The sequence below is a fragment of the Xenopus tropicalis genome, chromosome 4, assembly GCF_000004195.4.
Source record: "Xenopus tropicalis strain Nigerian chromosome 4, UCB_Xtro_10.0, whole genome shotgun sequence".
Taxonomy (NCBI): Eukaryota; Metazoa; Chordata; class Amphibia; order Anura; family Pipidae; genus Xenopus; species Xenopus tropicalis.
This window is the reverse complement of record NC_030680.2, coordinates 74333844-74358234: the sequence shown is the minus strand read 5'-3', so window position 1 is coordinate 74358234 and position 24391 is coordinate 74333844. Positions and strand designations below refer to the sequence as shown.

The 24391-nt window shown below is 41.2% G+C and overlaps 1 protein-coding gene across 1 annotated transcript in view; it reads left to right on the top strand.

Annotated features, from left to right (window-relative positions):
- Positions 1 to 209: 209 nt before the first annotated feature.
- The window catches only part of slc9a5 (solute carrier family 9 member A5), a 78384-nt gene continuing 54202 nt past the window's right edge, over positions 210 to 24391 (top strand). The window contains exons 1-2 of the mRNA XM_002931691.5: positions 210 to 572; positions 17859 to 18161. Of these exons, the coding sequence (XP_002931737.2) occupies positions 392 to 572; positions 17859 to 18161 (484 nt within the window). The 5' untranslated portion in view covers positions 210 to 391. The remainder of the gene's footprint in view (positions 573 to 17858; positions 18162 to 24391) is intronic.

Genomic DNA, 24391 nt, shown 5'->3' with positions numbered 1-24391 from the left:
CCATGACCAATAGATGGCGCTGTTACCGTGCTTTTAAAGGATGTCCAGAGAACGTATCCCCTTGATAAAAGGCAGGGAAAAGGCTGAAACGTCGCTATGTGTTCACGATCTCAGCCATGGTAAATATAAAAAAATAAAGGTTTTTTCAACTGTTAAAGAGGTGCTGTCCATTCATAACTGGCATTGCTGGCGGTTCGTGGCCATAAGCGGAACATGCACCTTATTTCCTAAGGATATTGGTGCAGCCCCAGAATCTCAGCCTGCTGACAGGAAACCCATGTGATGCTGGCTACCTGGCTTGCTCTGCCTTCTCATTGGCTTACACAGGGCTTTATGTCATATTGCCACCTCCTTCTCCGATAACCTGTCCTGAAGAGAGAAGCGCTGGAAGATGATGCTGTGTGTGCTCCTGTTGTCTTTTCTACCAGCCCCTCTGGTGTCAGGGACCCCCACTGAATACCGAGAGGATGCTGCCCCAGAAGGTTTCCAAGTGGTACGATGGGAATGGCATACAGTGCAAGCTCCTTATCTGGTGGCTGTGTGGATACTGGTGGCAAGTCTGGCAAAGATCGGTGAGTTATTAATTCCCTGTCTGTAGCCTTACCATGTATGAATGTCCATCACACGGCCATCCAGCTGTTCCTGAACGCACTACCTAGAGAGTCAGAGTGTAATTAGTGCAGGAGGACTGCAGATTGGGCTTTCTTGCCTTGCTCAGTGTTCAGCTGTATGCTGTCCCAATAGGTTTCTTTCTTTTTATCATGCGTTGCTGGCTGGCATGTTATGTTCCAAAGATTATTTGCTGGCACTTCTGCTCCTTGCAGTTCATTTACTGCTACAAGCAAATGTGTATATGTTTTGTGTTCAGGCTCCTCTTTATTCTAGCCTCTAATTCCTGGTACATCTTGTTATAACAACTAGTATCAGTGTTGTGGCTGAATGACAACTTTTTTTTACCTCCCCAGAAAGCTCTGTCTGGGGGTGACTAATGGAAGATATATTTTTACAACAAGATGGCCTTGCTTTTGGCATTCTGTTATCTGATGTGAAAGTTACAGGGTCTGGGGTGTCTCTTCTTAATGGTTCTCTGCTATATGGACATTTCTCTCCCTACTGTACCCCTATCATTTATTTATCTTCTTTGTATTATCTTTCTCACCCTTTCCATGTCATGTATTTTTCTTTAATTTGTTCTTCTTGCGACCTTTCATCGGATTTGCTATTTAATCCATCCAACACTGTACAACCAAACTAATAAACTGAGTTTCTGATATAACCTCTTGGCAGGGCAATGGTTTACATTGGGTGACGTTGCTTGCAGTGTGGGTTTCTAGTTTAGAACCAGAAAGGGTGCTATTTTCAAGAAGTAAATATGTTCTCCCTGCATTTGCATGGGATTCCTCCAAAATATACAGGCAGTATTATTACAGTGCAGAAAATGACCACGGTATGTAGATCAGGGGCCCTGCTGCTATGAGGTGAATTGAGAAACTTGCCCGAGACAGCAGCGCCCACAAGTTACCAGGGATGGGAGCTGCTCCTGGTAACGTTAAGATTCGAATTTCCAGTTATTAAAGCAGAATATTAGCTCTTCTAGTGCAGAGAGTGCAGATGACCTCCAGGGCCCCCTCCAGGTGGTGCGAGAGGGAGGTGGCATCACAGGAGCCACCTCAGGGTAACTCAGTGCATAGAATTGCCCCTGCCTTATATTGCGAGTAGGGACTGATGTTAATGATGTAAAATATCTGTAAAGTTCTGCAAAATATGTTGGTACTATCAGGGACGAGTCTTTCACATGAAGCTGTGTCACTTCTGTTCCCAGCAACCATCTTGGTGATCAGCAAGCAGCGGTGCACAAACTGGGATATTGGTGTAACCCTATTCTGGCTAATAATTGCCAGTACCGGCTAGTAGGTATGAGCACGGGCACATGTGACTCCAACACACAGGCTGGGCCTTCGCAAAACGGAAGAATTACACTTGAGAGGTGTTGCAGAACTACAACTCTCTACTGCCACAACGTGTATATAAGTAATTATGGACGCCAGAGGTTCTTTTGCATTGAACTAGAACTTGGTTTATTGATGGTACACAGCATATGCAGGGTTAATACTCACAGCTTTGAGGTAGAATAGCACATAAATGTCAAATGCAGTTGCAGATAGCAGAAATAGTATGTCACCACTGCGGAGATAGGTATAGGGGATAGCCAGGAGTCCCAAAGGTAGTGTCTGCTTTATCTGGACCGGATCCCTACAGCGACGGTGGTTCAGGGGTTAATAACAGCCTAAATCCTATGTCTGACACTGCGGTCCCTACAGTAAGGCAGCAGAGCCTTGGGTGTACTAAACCCTCTATAGTCTCCTATGTGGGAGCGTATAGCTGCTCATACTAAATAGCCCTGAACTAAGTCACACTCCTAAAGCGTGCTATAACAGAGTCTAACCTGCAAATGACTACACCTCATTCACGGGGTCCCTGATCCCCGACTTAGAATCACTAGATGGATTGGCTTCCTCTAGGGCACAGACTTCTGGGCCAAGTTGAGAACCCAGGCTCGATGTGCAACCTGTTCTGAAGGATAGGAATGCCAAAGAGGAAGTGCCCACACCCTGCAAATCACTATATTACAGTGTGCAGGAAGTGGTCATCCTAACTAAGGGCCAATAAGTGCATAGTGACACATAACTAAAGTGGCAACATTACAATCTGCTCAGTAACAGCAGATAGCACAGTGTAGGGCTAAAGCCATAGGAAGCTTAGTTCCTATGGGTCCCTACATTCTCCCCCGGGAAAACCCATTCCGACCCGGCAATGGAGAGAGAATGCAAACACATATATCAAAACATTAGTTTGAAAATATTGCAAAATAAAACAGTTCCATACAACCGCTTCAGATAGTCTCTCCTGAGATCTATCACGACATAATGGATACTGCAAGAAAAGGCATAGTTAAGGCACAATAGTGAACTGTTACTGTTACGTTACTGGAACATATATACAACCCACATGAGTGTCTACCAGAGAACACTCAGGCCTGTACTTAGAGAACCATGGGATAACTCCTGTCCCTGCTCAGGGTTTCCCAGGCACACACTTACAACTTGGGAGAGTCCTGCTGCCATCAGGCCCACCCAGGCACTTGCTTAGATTGTGGTGAGGTTTTACATAGTTCGTTACACTACCCCGGTTGGGTTTTTCTGAAAAGGAAAAATCATATAAGGCACATCTTAGCAGTGCAAACTTTAATCAACTGGCCCCACCAAAAACCATTCTTCAGTCAATGCATCTCATCCCACCCTAGCCCAGTGTTCATAGAGTGCCAATTCTATGCACTTTGTAGGATATGAGAAGAGGTAGTAAGTCCCACCTTAATAGGCAAGTCAAAATAGAAGTTATGTTGTGGTGGGGGCTCAGCAGTCTTTTTTTAGAGCCAACTATTTACAAAGCTCAAATTAGTCTCTTAGGAGAGAAAAATGAAAATTATACAGCCCAACAACTTTTGGGCAACAGAGGAGATATGGTGCAAGTCTCTAACTCTTGTGAGTGAGTCCAAGCAAAATCTTTAAGGGAAGAGGTTCCCAATAATGAAGATTATCCAGGCATCCTAGAGCCACTGTGGGTATTCAGACTAGGGTCCCAAACCTCTCAACAGTGTCCTCGTAGGAGATATAGTACCTTGGATGCGGTTTGTCTATGCGAGCACCGCTGGGGAGCAACGCATTGATGCAGAAGTGCTTCTCCTCACTGTATTTGCCACAGCTTTTAACAAAATGCTTCATGATGGTACGGCTGTACCACCACTCATTTACGGTGTCGCACAAATAGGTGAGATCTTTTTCTCTTTTCTTTGGATTTGCGTGGAACAAGCCAGCCGGCCCGATATCCTCGCGGCGACATAACTCCCCGTACAACCACTCCTCCAGGTGTCGATCCACTTTATCAAACACCCACTCAGGTGCATACGGCATGAAGTATCCGTACAGGTCTCGAACCCGGAAATTTATTATCCGTTGCACCCGGGAGACTGTGCGGAAGACTTCTGGGTTTGCTCTACCGGGGAGGACCCAAAAGGTACTCTCATCCACATCTGGAAACCGTCGGATGGCAAGGTGCCTCTCACTTGAAGGGCCTACCTTGGTGCTGGTTGTAGCGGTAGTATCGATTTGTTGAGTCTCTGGGGGGTCATCCTGATCTCCCCATCCTGGAACTGACTCTGGGGCAGATTGTTCTGCAGGAGTATCAAGCACACTTCCTGAAGGTGATACCCCCAGAGTAGGTGATGGTCTGGAGGAGCCACGGCCGCGACCCCTCCCCCTGGCGGGTGGCTTGTTTTCAGCCACATCGGAGTCGGAGGACCCCATGATGAATGGGCCTTCCCCTGGCTGGCTCCCATAAACCTCGGACACTGACATGGGAAATGTGCCCTTTTTCCTCGCAATAGTATAGGATGGTTTGCGTAGGTGGCTTGGAGACAGTCCAGTAATAGGCGCACATTCAGGCGCTGTAGCAGACTCTTTGTTAGGCTCTGTGGGTGGCGCTATAGGTGGCTCAGTAGTATCCACTGGAGGGGTAGCTTCCCCTTTAATCTCTGTGTCTGTGGCGGCGATGGCCTTGAGAGACACGCTGTCCAGGGCTGAGACCACTGAGGAGGCTGGTTCACTGTCCTCTGGCTCCACAACAACATTGAAGGGGCCATTCCAGCACTCCTTTGAGCATTGGGGGCAGATGGAGCTAAACTTGTCAAACTCCTTTATGAGCACTTGCCCGCACTTCCCACAATAAGGGGTTACTAGATGAATATTGTCCCGTATCACCCTTATGCCAAAGTTCCCTGCCCATGTGTATCTGGGCTCAAGCTTTACTTTGTCGGGCTCCCGGAATGAAAAGGGATACTTTACCCGGGGCATATCCAACTCCTCCCATCCGTCCCAGCCGGCGTCCGCCATTTTGTTATCTGGGTACAGATGCTGTGGGGTCCTGGAGGTAGTATCCGCCACAGTGAAATGTCCACAACAGCAGCCGCTGTGTTTGAGTGGGGTGGACTGAGCGCTGTAAAAGCTTGGGAAGCTGTTAAAGGCTTTCTTAGCTAAGTCAGGAAGCGATGCTGCAAGAGCTATCTGAGATGCGTCCGCACTCTCAGCAAGTCCGGCATAAAATGGCGCTCGTGACATCATGTCCGGGCACCTCTCTACAGAACCGCACTTGATTGGCTGCCTTCCCCCACGTGACTGGGGTGATGGGCGGCGGTTTCTGCAGCGCGCGTCTCCTGTACCAAGATGGCGGCGGTTTACTTCGCGCCAAATATGGCGGCGCCCACAGCTTGCAGCGTGGAGTAGGAGATAGGCGCGAAAATCACAAAATACAGTTTTAGTAGTCTGGGCACATGGGGCACTCGGGAAGAACCTCAAACCGAACCCACGGCCTTTTATACAGGTATTATTTCAAAAATCAGGCGCTTTGCTTTAGTGAGTCCGTAGCTGCAAAAGCGCTTGTCAGTCACTTTAATAAAGATACACGGCAGTGTGCAATAAGGGCCCCACGTTGGGCGCCATAAATCTAACCCTATTCTGGCTAATAATTGCCAGTACCGGCTAGTAGGTATGAGCACGGGCACATGTGACTCCAACACACAGGCTGGGCCTTCGCAAAACGGAAGAATTACACTTGAGAGGTGTTGCAGAACTACAACTCTCTACTGCCACAACGTGTATATAAGTAATTATGGACGCCAGAGGTTCTTTTGCATTGAACTAGAACTTGGTTTATTGATGGTACACAGCATATGCAGGGTTAATACTCACAGCTTTGAGGTAGAATAGCACATAAATGTCAAATGCAGTTGCAGATAGCAGAAATAGTATGTCACCACTGCGGAGATAGGTATAGGGGATAGCCAGGAGTCCCAAAGGTAGTGTCTGCTTTATCTGGACCGGATCCCTACAGCGACGGTGGTTCAGGGGTTAATAACAGCCTAAATCCTATGTCTGACACTGCGGTCCCTACAGTAAGGCAGCAGAGCCTTGGGTGTACTAAACCCTCTATAGTCTCCTATGTGGGAGCGTATAGCTGCTCATACTAAATAGCCCTGAACTAAGTCACACTCCTAAAGCGTGCTATAACAGAGTCTAACCTGCAAATGACTACACCTCATTCACGGGTCCCTGATCCCCGACTTAGAATCACTAGATTGATTGGCTTCCTCTAGGGCACAGACTTCTGGGCCAAGTTGAGAACCCAGGCTCGATGTGCAACCTGTTCTGAAGGATAGGAATGCCAAAGAGGAAGTGCCCACACCCTGCAAATCACTATATTACAGTGTGCAGGAAGTGGTCATCCTAACTAAGGGCCAATAAGTGCATAGTGACACATAACTAAAGTGGCAACATTACAATCTGCTCAGTAACAGCAGATAGCACAGTGTAGGGCTAAAGCCATAGGAAGCTTAGTTCCTATGGGTCCCTACATTGGGTTACTGTGAATTTAAGGCTGGACTGGCCCAACAGGGCACTGGAAATAAAATTAGTGGGCTCTGGTCCTGTTGGGCCTCTTTTCACCAAACATGTTGGTGGAAGAGCCAGATTGCTCTTGACCAGTAATCAGTGGAGCTAGAGATGTAGTGTGGTTGCAAAGTAGTGCAGGGGGTGGGTCCTTAATTCACTTCTTTCCATGAGTCCCCAAATACACCAGTCTTTTGGATTCCTCATATGTACTTTTAAAAAAATAAAAGTTTTCCTGGGGTAAACCTACTGTTAGAACATTTTTTGGCCTTGAAATATGAAATACAGAATGCTGATTTCTGTACTGGTGCTTTGAAATTTTGGTAGTGTACTGACTTCTGACACATACAAGTCAGAAATCTCCATAAAACTATACATATTTGGCATTGGCACATTCATGAAACATGTAGATTTCTAAATCAGTTCTTTTTTTACAACACATTAAATTAAAGATTTGTTGTGATATATCTATATTATGCAAAAATAGCAATTTCTTTATTTTTTTGGTATTAAGACTCCTAAATGTTGTTACAAATGTGGCTGTACACAAACATTTTCTAAAGAATTAGAAAGCCCAACATGTCCTGAAAATACTGATGTAAAGGTTTCCTAGGTAAACTAAAAGTACTCTTTAGGAAATGCCCTGAAGTGAAATAACTAGCAAATGAAATGCAAAGAATCATTATGACAAAATGTGGGACTGGGTCTGATGGGAGACCAGCAGATTTAATAAGAGCTAAAGACAAATTCATAAAAATGTTGGTAAATGTGGGTAAAATGACTGGGTTTGATGGTAGACCAACAGATTTGACAGAATTTGTTAATTTTTTTTATAACAAATTCATATAAATGTTGGTAAAATGTGATCTAAAAGACAAAATCTGAGAACTGTCTGTTTACAAATTCACAAAAGTGGAGATAGAGGTTTGTTAATAAGGTGGGAAATCCAACAAACCTATCCCCACTAGTGATGAGCCAATCTGTCCTGTTTCGTTTCACTGAAAAATTAGCAAAACTTCAGAAAAATATGCAAAACATGACTTTTTTGATACAATCACAATTTTTTTGGCAAGGCTTTTTTGATGTGACTGTAAATTTTCCACAGTGAAATTTTGCACCCGTTTCACAAAAAAAAAAATAGCTGATGGAGAAATGTGGAAATTTCGGGCTAATTCGATTATTTAGACCTCAGATTAAAACTATGGGCATAGACACTGTTGGCTCGTTGATGCGGTCCCGAATCTAACAATCCGACATCTGGCCAATTTCAGGCCAGATGTCAGTCGGGGAGGCCCGTCGGTGGTGCCCATACACAGGCAGATAAGTTGCCAAATCCGTCTAAAGGACCGATTTAGGCAGCTGAAATCAGCCCATGTATTGCCACCTTAAGAGTGGAAAATGATCAACTGAAAAGAAGGATAATCATAACAGAATAATGAGAAAAATCTAGTGTTTGCATTTTCCTTATTGCCAGGGTTACTGTCCTAAGTAGGTAGATAGCGTTTTAACTTCCAGACTGAAGGGAAACAAAATAGAATGCAAAAGTAGGATCAACATGAAGCCTTCCACCTTTAAAGATATATTTTCCCTTTAACCTATAATTATGCTCTTGAGCACATGGCTACATGTTATTTATCCCTAATTTCAGTAATGTTCTGGACCATACACAAGTGTGTATGCATCCTTTTTCAACATGAGCTGAATAAATAGGGCTTGTGCTGGACATCATTTTTGCCTATTCTTTTGATTAAGAAATATCTTTTTTTTTGTAACTTAAATTTTTATTGGTTCATTTAATGTGTCTTTAAGTTGCACACTGAAGTCATAAATATCAATAATGTTTTATGTTATTTCAGACACTAAAAAAGAATATGAAGCCAGTTTTAGTTTAGCACTTACTGTTACTTCCTTTTATCTGAGCTTGGTAAATACTGTTTCTGTTGAATTATTCAGTAAAGACTGGCATGTACAGCTTCAAAGATAAAGAAGAAATCCAACACCTTTTATGCCATCACACCAGAGATAAATATTAGAAGGCACTTGATGGCTACAGAGATGTACTTTTGAAAGCCAAATGGCTCTCAAAAGTACATTACTGTAGTTATTTGAAGACTTGTTAAGGGATCACATTGAAAATTATGTTCTGGAAAATGATGAGGTTGCAAACAACTGATTTATAAACTAAAGGTGGCCATACACGAGCCGATTTCACTCGTTCTGTAATGAACGATCTAATAGGTACACGATTGCTTGACGATTGGTTTGCCATCCACGGACAACAATTATTTGAAAAGATGTCATCGTATCGTTGTAAAATACAGAAAGATCATACATCATACATCATAAGATCTGATATCATTTGTTGACTTCCGCTGCAATCATGACATGAGCAGGGAACAATTGTTTAACGACAAATGTCTGGCATTCACACCAACAGTGGCCTGACGATCGTTCATACACCATCAACTATACGATAAGTTAACAATATTATCGGATCGTTCTGGAATCTGTCATTTTAAAGTACAAAATTGGCTTGTGTATGGCCACCTTAAGGTTTGTTGGTCTTAGTTATGCTTTTTGTACATGGATAGGAAACTAGCTAAGGATCAGGGTGGTTATAAAAAATGGCCCTAATACAAGTTGATCCGACTATTAGCCCGATTGCTATCAGGAAGAAATCAAGAGGTCAGGAAGGAATTTATCCCCCTGTGAGGCACATTCATGAGATTTTAAGGGTTTTTTTTTGCCTTACTTTGGATTAATTAACAGTTAATTAGCAGTCAAAAAGGTTTTATATATAATATAAATATATATAGACATAAAAGGTTAAACTTGATGGATGTGCATTTTTTTGCAACCTAAGTTATTGTCTTACTATATTTTCCTCTGCAATGGAAAATGCATAACTTGTAAATGGAGTACAACAAGCATAAATGCTAGGCTGTGTTCTGGAATCATGTCAAGATCACATAGTGCTATGTTACATATTGTTTTGACAATTTGAATTCTCTTAGGGAGAACCAAATTCTGCTTAACTGCCTGTCAGAGGTTCCTATGGAAGAGCATAGGAAACACTATGGCTATGACAGACACTGGCAGGTCAAAAATGAGCAGTGATGTTTGTCACTGCCAGTGTCTGTCACTGGCAGAGCTTTTCTAATGCTTTGCATGGTGACTTGCAATTAATAATGTTTTGGCCATGACAGTTCTCCTTGATATTACCTTGGCAATCAAATGGCAAAATGTGCCACGGCCCTTACATATTGTAAAAATATCCTCTTCTATTTTCCTCTACTGCAACAGTAACTTAAATGAAACCTGTTGACAGGGACACCCCCATTTTCCTACTAAACCAAATGTTGTTGCAGTTAGACTATATCGGCCAGGTGCTCCATCTGTTTGTAAATATATTCTGAAAGCCTTCTGGGGATCTGCAGATATAAACTGAAATGTAGAAAAACTTGTGGTTTGTACAAAAAAAAAAAATCTTATTGTAGACTGATTATTTGTAAATGCTGGCTTAAACATTCACAAAATAACACAATACCTAAAATATATTAATATCTGTGTATTTAAAGCCTTCATATTGGAGGAAGAAAATGTACAGAAAATGTTTTCATGGTACAGATTCAGGAAGTCACCGTATCATTAATTATAGAGCCATAAGTAAGAAATAAAATTATGTTATTGTACATGTCTGGGAAAGCTAATGGCATTTTAACTAGAGGTTATCCTTCCAGGATGGGGATGTTACAGCCTAAGGATCTTGCAATTATGTAAATGCTTAAAGGGACTGTTCAACACTTATTTCAGTTCAGTTATTTTCATATAGTACCAGACTTCTTATAGCTTCTATGCTTTTTGTTCTTTATTTTGGACTGTTTTTAACCCCCGACCTGGCAGTCCACCTCTTTTTATAGAACCACGTCTTCTAATTTCATTAAGGGGGTGTGGAGGTGTTGTAAGCGAAATCTGGGCACAGTAAGTTCATTGATCAGGCAAGCTAGAATAGTCCAATGTGTGGTATCTGATGGGTTAAGAGTCTTTTAGTTGGAGCTCAGGCTTAAGGTGCCCATACACTGTAAAATCTTGGCAAGCGAGTAGATCTTCTCCCGATATCCCAACCTTCCGGGGGACCGATATCGGCAGCTAGAATTGGCCCATGTATGCCCACCTTTAGATTGGACAGGCAGCAATCAGGATTGTCAAAAACAGGCAAATTTAAACCCATCCAGGAACTTGCAAGTCCTATAGTTGGCATTAAACCTGGGTCCTCACCATCTATTTATTTTGAATTTTCATGCCAGACACGATGACGTCATGCATTGACAGCGCATCACTAAGTGGCTCTCTGATGTTGTGACATTTCAGCCAAGGGTGCCGCCATCTTTAATGCAAAGTGGACAGCTCCCAACAGGAGCTCTCCTGACAATTTGTGGGCAGGGAAGAGCTCGACCTGAACCAGCCCCGGTGTGGCCCAAAACGTTACGTTATTTTGTATGTTTTTCAGCTAAATAAATTACATATAATACATAACATTTTTTGGCAATTTACCAAAGCTTCAGTGTGCTACTGGATTTTTTATTGTGCATTGTATATGACCCAAATAGAAGGTGAGGATCTTCCAGTATTAGCACCTGACACCCTTACAGGGGATTAAGGCAAGTGGGTTGAGCTCTTGCAAAGTCACATATAGCGTGATAACATCAGTGGCCATATTGGATATAGCAGTGTTTTGGAGTCCATGATTCACACTAGGGATGCACCTAATCCAGGATTCGCCCAAGATTCGGCCTTTTTCAGCAGGATTTGGATTCAGCCAAATCCATGGTCCTGGCAGAACCAAATCAGAATCCTTAAAATCAAGTGACTTTTTGTGCAAATTTGATTTGGTTCAGTATTTGCTCAGATCTTTCGCGAAGGATTCGGAGTTCAATCGAATCCTAAAATATTGGATTTAGTACATCTTTAATTCACACGTTACTATCTTAATAGGAACAGCTTGATGGTATGGAAAAAAAATGGGGGAAATGATCAAATTCTGCTATGATGTTTGCCAAATGTTGCACAATTACTGCAAAAATGACTAGGCTACAAACACAATCTATTCCAGGGAATATTGTCCATAGGAATGTTTTGTAGGCAAGGTATTGGTGATATTGTCATAGACTGTTTACTATTTAATGAATTGCTTTGAGTAGCTGCAAAGTTGTGATGATCATTGTGTAGCCTAGTGACACCAATGCAAGAGTGCTATCTATTTGGCATTATTATGGTGAAATGCCAAAGCTCTTGGTGCCAATTCACATAAAGCCTTGATAAATGACAGTAGCTTTTCGTGTTTCTTGGTCTCAAATTTCTCAGTACTTCTTTGATGTGTTTTTGATCTGCTTGACTTTCTGGTATAGTGACCCCTGGCCTGATTGCTCTTTCCGCTACTGTGCTGCTGGTTGCTTGACTGCTGCATAATGTTTCTTGCCTGAACCTTACTATTTAAATAAGTTCTGCAATTCCCATTTCCCTCACCGGTGCTCAAGGCCTAGCAACCCTTATAGTAGCCACAATCTGTGATTTCCTATAATTATTGCTGGGAGATGAGCCTTTTTGAATTTTCCAGCTATAATTGTGGATTGTGGCTTTTCTCAATCATTCTTTTTGTAGTGGGAAGGAACGCATTATCATTTTGTCTATATTTTTTAAAATATATCAAAAGCTAAAAATGTTAATGGAAAAGGCATTATGAAAGTGGTGTGACTGTATCTACAGCTGACGTTTCATAATCACACATTATTTTTACATTATGTGATAAAAAATACTTTTAAAAAGAGCTGCTATGCATGCTTTCAGATATATGCCACCTTCTCATATTTTTGTTATCTACATTTAAAATATGACTTTAGCTTTACTGCTAATTTGTTTGAAACTGTATTTTGGGATGTTGGAATCTTGCAGACACAAGATGCTTAACCAGCAGAGATTATGCAGTGTAAAGATTTTGTGAGGCAAAGCCAATGAATTATTGCATAAGTAACACATATTGATGCTATACAAAGCTATTAAGAGGAAAATCACATCTTGTGATTCTGAGTCAGTAAGAAGAGAGTATGAATGTTCATTTTTATTACAAAGGCATAGTCTTTCTCACAGAATTTTATTTCTGGCGTGACAGCCTATGATAGAGAGAGATGTACACTAGAATGTAAATCCATCTTTGCAAATACAAAAACCTTTTCAAATATATATGTAGAAAATAAATGCAAAAATCACCTTGTCACAATATGCATCAAAAGTAATACCAGGCCCACTCTGGAGGGATGAATCATACCAGAGTCACATATAATTGCTATACATTGAAATCATAGGCAGACCAAGATGTCACAAAAAGAGCCTGTATCTATATTGGTGGATGTGGGTCAAATTGGGGTGCAGTCCTTTTGACTTTTGATTGATATATGTACATACACAGCATATACTACAGCCACACATCCAGTTTACAATGTGAGATACACTTTCAGTCTCACTGCTCCACATGTTAAATGCGTATGGCTCAGTCCACGACACACTCATGGTCATGCCACTTCACCACACTGAAGACCCTTCAGTTGTTACTTGTGGAATGAAACACAGATGGACATGACAAAAGTATCTTGAATTGCACTTGGATGGACACAATTATGGGTTCATTTTAGAACTTTTGCTTGAATTTATAAATATATATTGAAGTTATGAACACTGCAAGAAATCCTTTACTCATACACAGACTCTCTGACCAGAATCCTTCCAAATATGATCCCAGTAGCTGAAGACCTAATAGAAGATCATGTACATTAAGGGGGAATGCATAATGGTCAAGGTCACAAGATAATCTAGATCTAAACCTCTTTTACCCTACAACAAAGTGTTTATATAATTACTGAAATATCCCTATGATAATTATGCTGTGTTGAATGCTCCTAGTAAATACAAAGAAGCAGATATACATATGTAAGCAGTAAATAACAAATATATTTACGGTAACCACTTCACACCACAAAAAAACGGTGCTCCTTAGCTAAGAGTTTAATCTTTGCTTTTTTAGTAATTAAATAGTGTATTTTGTTGCTAAGGAAACCAGTTCTTATTTTAGGAGTGTGTAATTAGCTCACTGTCTGTTTATAGGGAATGTGTCAAGTTAGAAGTGGTGCACTGTATAATTAATCATGCTGACAAATAAATCGAATGGACCATACGCTTATACAAACTTACTGGAGAAACTGGTAATTCATTTGATTTAAATGTTGATGGTAGTCAGCATATTTTCTTGCATCTTGAAAATTAAGCTATAACTTTGGTTTGCCTCACGTGGTACAATCAAGAAAGCCAAGATAAAGTCTGATAGGGGTCATACATTTCTCCTTATCTACTATATAGTGTAATTTGAATATATGTTATCTAAATAACTGTCTGCCAGCCTTTTCTTCATACCTTTGTAAAGGCAGTTTTATTATGAACCTCTGCTACCCAGCTAGTAACCCGATGACCTGTAGCAAAGTGTAGGGAAGCAGGGGCATGACAGAGCTGTAGGGTTTGTGAGGCCACTCCCAGTTGGTGGGGATTGGTGGCTTTGGAAGTTGCAGGGAGAAGCGTCAGTAGGGGTATAAATAGTGTGAGGATTTTTCAGGGCTGTGGAGGCAATTTTGGGTACCTGGAGTCTGAGTCGGCAAAAAATGAACTGACTCAGACTCCTACTAAATTTAAATGGGAATAAAAAAATAAAATAAAGCAAGTTTAAATGTCCCAATTCACAAACAGTCATAATTAATGACTTCTCTGCTATAAGAATAAAGCCCAATGCACGCAGTGCATAAACGAACATGTTGAGTGACCATGAAGCATGCTTTTCATTGACTGTATGAATGTATAAAATACATTAGCATATTAAAAACAGAGGAGTCGGAGTCGGAAGTATCAGAAACTGAGGAGTCGGAGTCGGAGAATTTATCTACCGACTCCACAGCCCTGGGATTTTTCCCTCTTCCCATTCCATTTTAGGCAGCACAGTGAAACGCCCATCCTCCCTCCCTACACAAGTGTTGGTATTGAAGTGTTGGTGGCGGGGTGGTTGAGTCCGGGAAGCAATAGTTAGGTTAGGAAGGGAGTTGCACAGTTAATTGGGGCTGGCACGCCTGAAACCTCAGGGGTAAGGAAGTGTACCGGGAAGTGAATTTTGTTGGGGAGTAGCTGGTTCCGGGCTAGAATGGCAGTTGGCGGTGCTAGTTGCGTAGTTATTGGGTTGTTACTATGCATGGTTGTTTAAGAGTTAATTGTTTGTTATACAAACATTTGTGTTACGTTCGACTGTGTTTATGAGATGTTTATGATATGCTATTTGTTCTTTATGGTACATTTTAAATTAAAACTTGAGTTGATGATAATAAAAGATGTTTTGCAGCCATTTTCATCCCAAAACTGGTGTCTGTGTGTTTCTTGGGGATGGGAAGTAAAGGGGGGGGGGGGGGGTTAGTTGGCGAGGGGCAGAGCAAGATCCAATGATTTTCGTGTCATGCATCACATCCAATTAACAGCATTGAGAAGCACTGCAGCTCCCCTGGATGGTCAACTATCAACTAAAAATGCACACATGTTTTTGGAAATTACCAGGTCTTAGGCTGGGCACTTTCTACAGGTAGAATCATTAATATCATCCCATGTTCATTTGCTCTAAAGCAAATCAAACTTTTGTTTGACCTCTGGTTGCTGTCCTACATGTTCCTATGTGATACCCATCTATAGGCAAAGGCAGCTTCCATAGCCATGCTTTTCTGTGGGCGGTAGTTATAGAATATCTGATACTTGCCAAGCCATATAAGGGCAGTGACACACGGGGAGATTAGTAGCGCTGCGGCGTGACTGATCTCCCCGTGTGTCACTGCCCTAAATAACACCTTACAAAAGTCTCTATACCCCCTTAACTTACTATGTATGTCAGTAATATTTGTGTGACTGACAATAATCTGTAGCAGCTTTTATATTTATTTTTGGGAAACTAATCAAGTGATCTGGTGTGTCACTTTCTGTGTGATGAAGTTATATTCAAACAGCTGGAAGTCTCCAGTAGTGCACACTGTGTCTGTGTGTAGACCAGTGCATAGAATAAATAAACTGAAGATATGTTGTTACTAGTGTAGCCCACATTTGTTGAGAGTGCTGCTACTTGCTATTACTTTGGCGCTACAGGAGTCCTAAACCCCCGCTTACTATGGGGGACAGGTACAATACAGCTTTATTGGTGCCTCCACCCAGGGGTTATGCTGTGGGACTATAACTTTCAACCCTGGGAACTTGGTATTATGCAGACTCCTGCAGGGATACTCCACACGACCCACGGTACCTTCCCCCTCCTTTGGGGTGTTTGCTTACCGGGCTGTAGATGATCCCTTAGATATGAAGGAGCCAGACACAAGAGGTTATAGTGAACCAGGTGAATCTCTTTATTCAGGGCAGACCTTTCCAGGAATGGAATACATACATCAGGGCACCGTCTCCTTAACTTCACACTTAGAGAACCTCTCTCCACCAGGTACCCACGGTACTCCCACCAGATGACCCTCCCTTGGGAGCTCCCCCCGGTACTCTCGCCAGGAGACCCTCTCATACGGCTCTCCCCGGTAAAACTCACGACTGACGTACCCCTGGATTAGGAATCTCCCTCTAGCAGGGGCTCACTCCACCTGGCAAGACACTTTGGGCCCTGATCTCCAGCTGATGGATTGCTGGGGGGTATTAACCCCTTTATCACTCCTGGAGGGGCAATGTCTGCCCTTTCTAGCTAATTGCCTACATGTCACTCCTAGAGCGACCTATCACATGAACTTTCTGTCTAACACCCAGGCCTGTTGCACACCTCTATCCAGAGGGAGGTCCCAGGCTGGAAAACCTGCTAAGTATGGGAGCTATCCCCTTTTATATCTTTACACACCACTCTGTGGCCGTAACCCAAACTGCAGGGATACTCCTTGTTAACTAATGACATCCCAGATCACTCCCAGTGTCCCCTTTACCAGTACCCCCCTGGGGGCCTGTCCTAGGGTTATCTATCTCAAGGGGCCCCAATTTAGAGATCCCTACACTAGTTTTACACAGTGTGAAGTGGGGGCTAGGCTTCCAAACTTTACAAAATTTACTTAGTTATTTAAACCAATAAATTGTCCTGTGTGTTTCTAATACGTTAAAAGTTCAAATCTACGTCATCTAAAATTTAATCTGGCACTTGTACTTTCTCCAGGAGGATTCACTATGCACTTTGTTTTATTTAGTACCTACTGTGAGTAGCAATATTTAAATGAATACTGTCATGGGAAAACATGTTATTTTCAAAACGCATCTGTTGATAGAGCTTCTTACATTTTCAAAAGCTTAAACAGATTTTTTTATGTTTAATTTTGAAATTTTACATGGGGCTAGCCATGTTCTTCATTTCCCAAGGTGCCATGGCCATGTGACCTGAGCTTTGATAAACTTCAGTCACAGTTTACTGCTGTGCTGAAAGTTGGAGTGATGTCATCTCCCAGCCTTTTTCCCCCCAGCCGATCAGCAGAACAATGGGTATGTAGCATGATAGCAGCTCCCAGTAGATATCAGAATAGCACTCAGTAGTAAGAAATCCTAAGGGCTCTGGTACACGGGGAGATTAGTCGCCCGCGGCAAAACTCCCTGCTCGCGGGCGACTAATCTCCCCGAGTTGCCTTCCCTCTGCCATCCCACCGGCGAACATGTAAGTCGCCGGCGGGATGGCAGACGCGGCGGGGCGATTTCGCGCAAATCGCCGAAAAAGACTCGCGAGTCTTTTTCGGCGATTTCCCGAAATCGCGCTGCCGCGTCTGCCATCCCGCCGGCGACTTACATGTTCGCCGGTGGGATGGCAGAGGGAAGGCAACTCGGGGAGATTAGTCGCCCGCGAGCAGGGAGTTTTGCCGCGGGCGACTAATCTCCCCGTGTACCAGAGCCCTAAGAAGTCAGGCTTGAATCTCCAGTTACATGGGAGTAGGAGAAACAATAATTTACCTGAAAGCAGTTCTAATGTGTAGCGCTGGCTCCTTCTCAAAGCTCAGACTCAAGCACAATGCACTAAGATGCCTGACTAAACACAAATATTCTAACTAAAAAAATACATTTGTTGGTTCAAATATACAATTTTAAATGGTAGAGTGAATTTTTTGCTATGTGCACAGGTAATTTAGAAATAAAAAGTATACCATAACAATTATAACAGAATCCCTTTAAGAATTAGGATAATAATCAGTGCCCAATCTGTGCCCAATACTACACAATGTGTGCAGAATAACATACTCTCTAATCTCTTTTTACTCTTTGTTGCAGTATTCCACCTTTCCAGAAAAGTGACCACAGTGGTTCCTGAGAGCTGCTTGCTAATTATCCTCGGTCTGGCCCTTGGTGGGATTGTATTGGCCATAGCACAGAGGGCACAGTTCCAGCTGGAACCCAATATGTTCTTTCTCTTCCTTCTTCCTCCTATTGTATTGGATTCTGGTTATTTTATGCCCAGCCGACTGTTCTTTGACAATATTGGTGCAATTCTGATGTATGCTGTAGTGGGAACAATTTGGAACTCCTTTGCCACTGGTGCCGCCCTATGGGGAGTGAAATTAGTTGGACTTATGGGTAAGTTCAAAAGAATGTTTGATACAACCCATTTATGTTAAGTGAGTAGAAATATTGTATGGTATTATGAGTAAAGATTTGTGACTGAAACACACACATTGATACAAGTTATAAAAATGTCATAATGATATGTCTGTTTACGAACACTAAGTACAACAACTAGCTGTATTGTATATTTCTGAATGATGTGTAACTGGAGCTGCAAACACCAGTAACATTTTATACATGGTTCACTTGTTTTTTTATAAAAAATAATGCAACCCTGTACACACAATAGGCTCCTTGCAGCCCAAACCAAAGCCATAGTGTGATATCAAAAAGTGAACACTGAGCCTAAATTCCATACTCTGTGGTTGCATTTATGCTTCTTTTAATTGCAAATAGATATCTTATATGGAATCTGGTACAACGGCCAGCAAGGGTGCTAATGCCATTAGGCAAGTTCAGAAACTCAGCCTTAATATTCAAAATACAGTATGTATTTTAACATTGTTTTCATTGCTTTTCTCTCATGCTTTTCTCATCAGTTAAGTTGGGTTGAAAAAAGACCAAAGGTTCAGCCCCTCCAAACAAACCCCAGTATATACTTTTTTACAGTATATACTTTTACACACCTATCCATGTTCTATGAAAGTGAACTTCATAACACTTAAGTAATAAGTGGTTATTTACACAAATATTTACACATATTATGGAAGGATTACTTTCTCTCACTGCCTCAGACATCTCCTGTTTTTGAGCTGGTTAGATTCAGGATAATTACACATTTACCATTATGTCTATATAGGTAAAAAACATTGCAACAGAACATCAGTAATTATCTCAAATCACTTGCTATTACAATAAATGCCAATCATCGGGCTAATTCCTCTAAAACATGGAGGTGTGCCTTTTTGCAATAATGGGAAACGAACTGAGACAGATCCTGCCATTTTGTATACATGTTCTTTTTCTGCTCTTTTAGCTGGGTGAGAAAACTGAAGCTTTTAATCAATGTAATGATTGCTTTAAGTTCTTTTCACTTCTCCCACCTTGTAAAAGGGAATAGTTTACCTAATTATTTTAAGGGCAGTGGCACACGGGGAGATTAGTTGTCCAACGATAAATCTTCGTTACCGCAGACGACTAACCTCCCGCAATGCCATCCCACTGGCAAGAATGTAAATCGCAGGTGGGATGGCATATGTGTCTCTTCGGTTTCCTTGAGAGGCAACTTCAAATGACTTTGGGAAACCGGTGGAATGGCATGTCAAGGAGATTAGTTGCCCGTGGTAACGAACATTTATCGCGGGCGACTAATCTCCACGTGTGCCACTGCCCTAAATGGACTGTTTTTATGTGAAGTGCAGCCTAGAGTGAAACAAAAGTCTATATCGCCAGGTTAATGTTCACCTGTAAATGATTTTAGCTTGTTACTAATGTCAGCGCAGAAAAAGAAAACAAAGATAATGTAAGATAAATGATGCAGAGAGAAAATGGGAAATGTTGTCTTAATATATACATATATACTGTATATAGCTTTTAGTTACACATTACTGTATTTTTATGTGCCATTTTGTTGGGATGTTCTTTACAGGATGGAGAACTCACAGTCATGCATATAAAAGATTGAATCATGGCTGGAATTATAGAAGGGAATAACCCTTGTTTCAGCCACGCCTCAGCGCTAGTGATGTGCGGGTCAACAAAACGTTGACTCGCGCCCGACCCTGACTTGCATATCACTAGTGCTGCTGCCTAAGGCAAGTTTCTCAATTTACCTCAGGGCTGGAGCTCCCCTGCTTGGCAATACAGGAAGGGTGCAACAAATGTGTATGAGCTGTATGTTTTTCTAACTGCAGTACTGAGTCAAATGAAAGAAGCCAAATCATGAACATGCAATGAACTTTGCAATACTGTTACACAGATTTTCATAATATATGCTGAAATATATTACTCTGATCCATCTTAGACGGAGATACAGCAAGGCTGACAAATACAGAACAGAAATCTTGTTGGTTCTCGAAGTAATGGCTGATGGCTAATCAGACTGAGACACTTATGAGAATGTTATTGTTCCACATTTATTACTTTAATATCTAAGAACCTTTCATATTAAGATAAGAGGCAATTCCCTCCAGAACTCAAGTGTCTTAATGTAACAAATTGCTACTGAGTCATTCACTTAGTTACATCATTTAGAAGTAGTTAAGTAGCTGCTTTCATATTTGATTTTTTTTAAAATATTGTACCCTTAATGCATTTTACATTATAATGTTTGCAAAATTATTGCACTTACAGCATTTTATTTACCCATTAACTATATTTCAGTAGTGTCCTATTATTATTATTTGTTTTACTCTGTAATAGTAAGACAGTACTAAGCTATTAAAAACCTATGTTAATGGGAAAATTTTTTTTTTTAATATCAGGGCCATAGGGTTGTCAGGAATTTTAGTTCACTAGTGTAGGGCATGAGTACCTGTGTGTTAAACCCACGAACAAACATTTTCCAGTGGATAAAGTTATCATATAACTCATCTGGAATGTCTTGAATAAGTGATTTTTTTTCCAAGTTTTCTTTTTGCTAGACACCCATGAAGAGAGGAGCAGCAGGTTGGATCTAGAAGAAAACATATTAGGCAGGTTTTACAAGAGATACATAAAAGACATTGGGACTGCACATCTGTGACGCCAGTTGAAGTCAGATGGCAACAGAATTTGAAAATAGGAAAAGGACAAATAAATATGGGAACTCCGACTTTGACATTCCTGGTGGATAACCAGACTTTGTCGCTGTCAGAATATAGTGGGGATGGTTTTTTTTTTTTCAGTAAATGTCAAGAATGATTTTTCTAAATATTTTTTACAGCACAAGATTGTAAACATGTGACCAGGGCTGTATTTTTTAGATACATATTAGGGATTTGCCGATTCCAGGATTTGGTTTAGGATTTGGGACGAATCCAGGCTTTTTTTGAGGGATTAGGTTTCGGCCGCAGTCCCACAGTCCCGGCCGAACCGAAACCGAATCCTAATTAGCACAAGTTAGCATATGCTAATTAGCATTCAGAAAGGGTTAAACGGGCAGAGGAAAAAGATTTTGCCACGCGTGCAAATGTTAATTAGGATTCGGATTCAGTTCGGGATTCACCCGAATCCTTCAGGGTGGGTTTGGGGGTTCGGTCGAAACCAAAAAAGTGGGTTTGGTGCATTCCTAATACATATTACGGACACCAAAGGGCACATGCTTAGCAGTGGCAGAACTGAGGGAGCTAGCCTGTATTATTAAACTGGCCCATTTGTTTGAACTTTCCTGTGCAAGCCCTGTTCGCATAGGTTAGTGAGCGGGACCATGGTTGTGCTAGGATAGTGCCAGTTATAAATCTTGTGCTGAAAGTGAGCGAGATTCTAATTGGAAGCCAGGAGATTAATAGAAAATAAATTGGGGGAAAAGACAGAGGTTGTTAGCTATAGATACACTGAAATTACATTTCCAGTGGATGCATGGGAGGTAACCTGTTTACTAGCTATACACTCTTGTATACGTAGGTATTAATGTATACACTTGTCCATTGAAGAAAAGTGATTTAATTTTAGTTTTTTAAAAGAGAAAATTAATAACCTGCCTTATATTCTAAAAGTCACCTTTGGACAGTGCCGGAGAGGAAAGCATCAAATAATACAATTTAATACAAAGCTTAACTATAGAAAGAACCTAGCAGATTAATATGTTTTAAATCAGTTTTTCACTTGAGAAATTTTCAACTATACGGATACAGAAAGTTGTTTTAGAAATATGTATGATTTTCTTTCTATTTCTTTTATAAAGTTGTAAATAAAAAATACAGCCCTTGCTTTTCTTGGCATTATTTCCTTTTAGTAAGCCATACAGTTAGAATGCAATAAATCATTGCTTGTGATAGGCTGTGTCTTCTTCAGCAGTTTCTGTGTCTTAATTTAGCACAGCAATAGATATTAATGCAGTTGCTACAAAGAGTTTACTAGTACATTTTAAATTGGCTACACAAAGACTGACCATATGGTTTGTGATTTGTCAGAAGCTGAGTCAAATGTTGAGACACAGCGCAAAATTGCTTGGAGGTACACTAATATTATTTAGTTTCACGAGCATGCCCCAGTCAGTGCTCCAATATACAGTGGTGTGAAAAACTATTTGCCCCCTTCCTGATTTCTTATTCTTTTGCATGTTTGTCACACAAAATGTTTCTGATCATCAAACACATTTAACTATTAGTCAAAGATAACACAAGTAAACACAAAATGCAGTTTTTAAATGAGGGTTTTTATTATTTAGGGAGAAAAAAAATCCAAACCTACATGGCCCTGTGTGAAAAAGTAATTGCCCCCTGAACCTAATAACTGGTTGGGCCACCCTTAGCAGCAATAACTGCAATCAAGCGTTTGCGATAACTTGCAACAAGTCTTTTACAGCGCTCTGGAGGAATTTTGGCCCACTCATCTTTGCAGAATTGTTGTAATTCAGCTTTATTTGAGGGTTTTCTAGCATGAACCGCCTTTTTAAGGTCATGCCACAACATCTCAATAGGATTCAGGTCAGGACTTTGACTAGGCCACTCCAAAGTCTTCATTTTGTTTTTCTTCAGCCATTCAGAGGTGGATTTGCTGGTGTGTTTTGGGTCATTGTCCTGCTGCAGCACCCAAGATCGCTTCAGCTTGAGTTGACGAACAGATGGCCGGACATTCTCCTTCAGGATTTTTTGGTAGACAGTAGAATTCATGGTTCCATCTATCACAGCAAGCCTTCCAGGTCCTGAAGCAGCAAAACAACCCCAGACCATCACACTACCACCACCATATTTTACTATTGGTATGATGTTCTTTTTCTGAAATGCTGTGTTACTTTTACGCCAGATGTAACGGGACACGCACCTTCCAAAAAGTTCAACTTTTGTCTCGTCGGTCCACAAGGTATTTTCTCAAAAGTCTTGGCAATCATTGAGATGTTTTTTAGCAAAATTGAGATGAGCCATAATGTTCTTTTTGCTTAAAAGTGGTTTGCGCCTTGGAAATCTGCCATGCAGGCCGTTTTTGCCCAGTCTCTTTCTTATGGTGGAGTCGTGAACACTGACCTTAATTGAGGCAAGTGAGGCCTGCAGTTCTTTAGATGTTGTCCTGGGGTCTTTTGTGGCCCCTCGGATGAGTTGTCTCTGCGCTCTTGGGGTAATTTTGGTCGGCCGGCCACTCCTGGGAAGGTTCACCACTGTTCCATGTTTTTGCCATTTGTGGATAATGGCTCTCACTGTGGTTCGCTGGAGTCCCAAAGCTTTAGAAATGGCTTTATAACCTTTACCAGACTGATAGATCTCAATTACTTTTGTTCTCATTTGTTCCTGAATTTCTTTGGATCTTTGCATGATGTCTAGCTTTTGAGGTGCTTTTGGTCTACTTCTCTGTGTCAGGTAGCTCCTATTTAAGTGATTTCTTGATTGAAACAGGTGTGGCAGTAATCAGGCCTGGGGGTGACTACAGAAATTGATATTGAAATTGAAAATTGAAATTGATAAACCACAGTTAAGTTATTTTTTAACAAGGGGGGCAATCACTTTTTCACACAGGGCCATGTAGATTTGGAGTTTTTTTTCTCCCTTAATAACGTAAACCTTCATTTAAAAACTGCATTTTTAGTTAACGGTTTTTGATGAGCAGAAACATTTAAGTGTGACAAACATGCAAAAGAATAAGAAATCAGGAAGGGGGCAAATAGTTTTTCACACCACTGTATATATACTGTATATATATATATATATATATATATATCAAAATAAAACAGCCAGCACCAAGGGTCTTTGTATTTCAAAAAATCTCTTGTGTATTATAATATACACAATACACAAAAATACACAACGTCGGTTGTACATGCAATTATAATACACAAGAGATTTTTTGAAATACAAAGACCCTTGGTGCTGGCTGTTTTATTTTGATATTTATGTGATATCCCGTGCACAGGGGCAGCTGCAGAGCAGCAGATTTTGGATTGTGGTGCTGTCGTGTGGACTGTTTTATATATATATATATATATATACACCACTCACTTTCCAGTTAGTAGTGGTTTTATTATCATATGGTTTGGAGTTTGACCTTTATAGGTAGATGCCCAAACTGCACAGATTAAAGGACATAAAGCCTACATTTGCCTACAATGTATATCAGTTGGGAATGTCTCCCCCACTCAAATGGCTTAATTTGTACTGCATATATCCCCT